Source organism: Microtus ochrogaster, unplaced genomic scaffold, assembly GCF_000317375.1.
Source record: "Microtus ochrogaster isolate Prairie Vole_2 unplaced genomic scaffold, MicOch1.0 UNK1677, whole genome shotgun sequence".
In the NCBI taxonomy this organism is placed as follows: domain Eukaryota; kingdom Metazoa; phylum Chordata; class Mammalia; order Rodentia; family Cricetidae; genus Microtus; species Microtus ochrogaster.
In genome coordinates this window covers 1-4,744 of record NW_004950775.1, presented here as the reverse complement: position 1 = coordinate 4,744, position 4,744 = coordinate 1, and the positions used below count along the sequence as shown (strand labels likewise).

General features: G+C 49.3%; 1 protein-coding gene across 1 annotated transcript; it reads left to right on the top strand.

Moving 5' to 3' along the window:
• The first annotated feature begins 3,498 nt into the window (after positions 1 to 3,498).
• On the top strand, positions 3,499 to 4,738 carry LOC101987767 (tubulin gamma-2 chain-like). Its single transcript, XM_005372336.2, has 3 exons — positions 3,499 to 3,770; positions 4,038 to 4,150; positions 4,334 to 4,738. The coding sequence occupies exons 1-3, from the start codon at positions 3,722 to 3,724 to the stop codon at positions 4,541 to 4,543; spliced, it is 372 nt and encodes a 123-aa protein (XP_005372393.1). The 5' UTR covers positions 3,499 to 3,721; the 3' UTR covers positions 4,544 to 4,738.
• The last annotated feature ends 6 nt before the right edge of the window (positions 4,739 to 4,744 follow it).

The following is a 4,744-nucleotide window of genomic DNA, read 5'->3' as shown; positions in this document are numbered from 1 at the left end:
CTGTGTGTATGCCTGCAGGCCAGAAGATGGCACCAGACCTCATTACAGATGGTTGTGAGCCACTATGTGGTTGCTGGGAATTGAACTCAGGACCTTTGGAAGAGCAGTCAGTGCTCTTAACCTCTGAGCCATCTCTCCAGCTTTTGAGGCAGGGTTTTTCTGTAGTTTTGGAGACTGTCCTAGAACTAGCTCTCGTAGACCAGGCTGGCCTCGAACTCACAAAGATCTGTCTGCCTCTGCCTCCCAAGTGCTGGGATTAAAGGCATGCACCACCACCGCCTGGCTGAGATGTAAAATTTTGCAAATTATGATGGGCTCCTCAAGAAGTAAACATAAAATCATTCTCTGATCCAACAATTCTACTTCTGGATACACATCTAAAGAAAGAGAGAGACAGACAGACAGAGAAATGGATGGCAGGGAACCCCAGAGAAACCTGTACACCTTACTCATTACTCATTATAACAAAACAATGAACTGGGCCAGGTGGCATTGGCCTGCAATCCCAGCTACTCGGGGAAACTGAGGTCTAAGAGTCATAAATTCAAGGCTAGCCGAGGCAGTTTAGTGAAACCCAATCTTCTACTAAAAAGTAAAAAGGAAGGAGCTGGAGAGTAGGTCAAGACATCAAGCATACTGGCTGATTTTTAGGGGATCAGCATCCACAATTTCTACACACACAAACACACACACACACACCATGATTTAAAACAAACCTTTAGCCAGGTGGTGCACACCATTCATACCAGCACTTGGAGGTATAGGCAAAAGGATCTCTGAGTTTGAGGCCAACCTGGTCTATGGAAAGAGTTCCATGACAGCCAGCCAGAGCTACACAGAGAAACCCTCTCGCAAACAAAGGAACAAGAAAAATTAAAATTCTGTCTCTAAAGATTTGTCTTCTATGTGTATTGGTGTTTCGGTTGCAGGGTCTGTGTACCACATGTGTGCAGTGTAGGCAGGAACCAGAAGGGGGCATGAGATCCTCTGGAGCTGGAGTTACAGACAGTGCTGAGCCACCACTCAGTGCTGTGCAACAGTTTCCTCCAAATCTGGAACGGTTCCATGATGCAGGGAAGCTCCTTAGCAGGAGGTAATACACTCAAAGTAACTTCAGGAAGTTCCTGAAACTGACCAGAATCACTAGGTCCCTACCTGTCAGTGTAAGCAATAAAAGCTAAGAGTCCCTCTTAGATGAAGAGAAGCTGAGCTACAGAAAAGGATTGTCAGACTAGACCAGCTTCCCTGGAACAAGCAGAAGCCAGGCAAGCTGCCAGGAAGAGGCTCAGACCCCCTGAGGCAGCGGGAAAGGATGCTTTCCAACCTGATGAGCTACCTGCACAGTGTCAGCTGCCAGTCATGCTGCTGTGGGCTTTGGTGATGTGACTGTCATTGAATCATTTCTGCTCCTGTAAGGCACCCCTCACCCCTATTCCTGACAGTAACCCCAATAAAACTCCTTGCTTCACCAACTTGGCCTTTGGTGCTATCTGTACTATGGTCTGTTTGCTCTGGGCTCCCTGTCTGGGTTGAGTAGATGCGTGTGTTGTGTCTCCCCAGGAAAATGTATCACAATCACACAGGTGCTGGGAATCAAACCAAATCCCCTAACTCCTGAGCCATCTCCCCAGTTGCAATGGTTTTGTTTTTAAGTAAAAGGAGAGCTGTAATTTTAGTCTGAGGGAAGGCACTAGCCTCATGTGAGAACAAAGTCCAAGATTCTGTTCCCAATGTCGCAAGAAGAAAAGGAAGAGGGAGAAGGAAGCCACTGAGAGAAGAATGGATCAAAAACAAGTAAGACATATATATATATATATATAATAAAAAGTATTATTCAATCTTTTTGATTGTTTTTGTTTTCAGAGACAAGGTTTCTCTGTGTACCATTGACTATCCTGGAACTCACTCCATACACCAGGCTGCCCTTGAACTCAGAGATCTGCCTGCTTCTTCCTCTTGCTTGCTGGGATTAAAGGCATGCACCCCCACTGCCCAGTTTATTATTCAGCTTTACAAGGGAAAGCCATCCTGACATGGGTACCAATGGAGGAATCCTAAAGAATTGTGCTACCTGAAATAAATGGACAGGAACAGAAGGAAAAACGCTGCGTGCTGCCACTTAGGTCCACAGAGGCAAAGCCCTAAGACAGAGAGGATGGCCACTGTCACGGGCACAGACCATCCAGGGTACAGGGTTCCAGTCTGGGAGGATGGAAAAGTTCTGACTGGGCGGCACAGGCCTGCAATGCTAGGACTAGAGAAACACCAGCACGAGGATCAAGAGTTCAAGGTTATTATGGGCTACAGAGTGAGGCTGAGACCAGCCTGGGCCACGTGAAACCTTGTTCCTCCACTTCCCCCCAAAAAAAATCAAAACAAAAAGTTCTGAATGAGGTCGTGATCATTAAAAACATGATAGACCTTCATGCCACAGGACAGTACACTTTCAAAAAAGGTTAAAGTAGGAACAGATTAAAGGTTAAAATGGTAAACTTTGGATATTTTTTCCCCCTGGTTTTTGGAGAAAGGATTCCTCTGTGTAGAAGCTTTGGCTGTCCTGCAACTCAGTCTGTAGACTAGGCTGGCCTCAAACTCACAGGGATCTGCTTGCTTCTGCCTCCCAAAATGCTGGGATTAAAGTTGTGCTGCCTGGCTATTTATGAATTTTTGATACACTACAGCTCAAGCTGTCCTAGCTCTCACTATGTAGACTGTCTAGGCTTGCTTCTCTCTGCTGAGTGCAGGGAGGAGAGGTGTGTGCCACCACGTGTACTGACTTTTTAACACATTTGTCTGTCCGTCTGTCCATCCATCCATCCATTCATCCATCCATCTATCTATCTAATCATTTCACTTAGTGTCTGTCCATAGGCTCTAACAGCACGCATACAGAGAGGTCAAAGGACAATTCAGGAGTAGCTTCTTGATTCCCTCCTTCCACCATGAGGGTACCAGGATTTGGTTTGGCACTAAGGGGCTTTAGGATACCTGGCCAGTCTGAGAAGGTAATTTATCTTATTTTATTAGACAGGGTCTCACTATGTAGCCTCAGCTAGCCTGAAACTTACTTAAACAAATAGGCTGGCCTAGAACTCAGAGATCCACCTGCCTTTGCTTGCTAGTATTATAAGACAGGAGCAGGCCCCAGATGGTAAATTTTTGTATTTTGTATAGTGTGAAAACAAGAAAATAAAATTGAAAAAAAAGAACTATGTCTTGGGATGGGTGCGTAGCTAAGTGGTATAGCAGGTGCTTAGTATGCACAGGAACATGGGTTCAATTCCCCAACCATTAAGAAAATGTTGGTTTAAATCTAGCCCCTTAATCTACCACATCCAGCAGGTGTAGGCTGGTGACTCCTGCACTTGGTGCATCCACGGGGCAGCTCCTTCCTCCCCTCCCCCACATCCAAGTGGCTATCCTGGGCTTTCCAAAGGTCTTGCTGCGCACGCGCACATCCTGACATGGGGGCGTGTCCTCACTCTGCGCCTGTGCTGAATCCCAGCTGTGCCTGTGAGGAGAGAAAATGATGCCCACGATGGGCTCTGCCGCCCGCCGGCTGCGGAGAGGCCCACACTGCACACGCGCAGACCCGGCGTCCGCGTCAAAACACCGGCAGACAGCGCACTGCCCATGTCCTGCGCGCCCGGCTGCCAGGCGTTCCTAGGCTGGGCCGTGACTCCCGCCGGCCTGGGGCGGAGGAGCTCCCGTCTGACCGGCGATGCCCCGGGAGATCATCACCCTGCAGCTGGGCCAGTGCGGCAACCAGAGTGAGCAAGCGACCGTCGAGTCCCGCCAGTCTCTGGTTCTATCCCTTGGCCCGCATTCAAGTGCCTGGTACCCATCAATCCCTTTTGTCCTTTCCACAACCACCTTTCTTACCTTATTGCGCCTGATGATCCAGGCAAGAGCTGCCTCCTCAGTCCTGGGCTGTGACAACTTCCAGGCGTCTTGGGTCGCCTTCATAATGTAATATGAGCCTGGGCTTTTCCGGCTTTAAGGCTCCAGCAGACTTGGGCTTCTTTCCCCTCCCCCAGTTGGGTTCGAGTTCTGGAAACAGCTGTGTGCTGAGCATGGCATCAGCCCCGAGGGCATCGTGGAGGAGTTCGCCACTGAAGGCAATGATCGCAAGGACGTCTTTTTCTACCAGGTGCCCACCACATGACTTGATCAAGGGCAGTGACCTGGTGCTGGGAAACTCAGGAAACTCACTGGGCAGGATGGGACCAGAATGGCTGTCTTAAGAAGGGAGGGCCTGCAGGAGCCAGAGTTGGGAGGATGCAGGACTTGACCCAGCCAGGCTCACGGGCCCATCCTGGCTTCCCTTTGGCAGGCAGATGATGAACATTACATCCCCCGGGCTGTGCTGCTGGACCTGGAGCCCCGGGTGATCCACTCCATCCTCAACTCCTCCTATGCCAAGCTCTACAACCCAGAGAACATCTACCTGTCTGAGCACGGAGGAGGAGCTGGCAACAACTGGGGCAGGGGTTTCTCACAGGTGTCAGTTCCGGAGTTCCTTGGTAATCCTAGCTTGGGATAAGGCAAGGCTCAAGTAAGTCTGGGACTCTGTCCAGACTAGACTGGCAATAAATAAGAGACAAATGGATATGCTGGGAAACGGTTGCGAGGAAGGTGGTTGTGCAAACTTTATGTAAATCATTCACAAAGCAGCAGTTCTGGATTGAGAAAGGTTCTGGCTGGGAAGGTGGGTTTCAGGATGGCAGCAGGGACAAAGGGTGGA

Bases quoted from the DNA above. Each gene is read 5' to 3' on its own strand.
- LOC101987767 (XM_005372336.2), top strand. From the start codon at position 3,722: ATGCCCCGGGAGATCATCACCCTGCAGCTGGGCCAGTGCGGCAACCAG. The intron at 3,771-4,037 runs GTGAGCAAGCGA...CCCCTCCCCCAG, and splicing joins GGGCCAGTGCGGCAACCAGA to TTGGGTTCGAGTTCTGGAAA. The intron at 4,151-4,333 runs GTGCCCACCACA...TCCCTTTGGCAG, and splicing joins AGGACGTCTTTTTCTACCAG to GCAGATGATGAACATTACAT.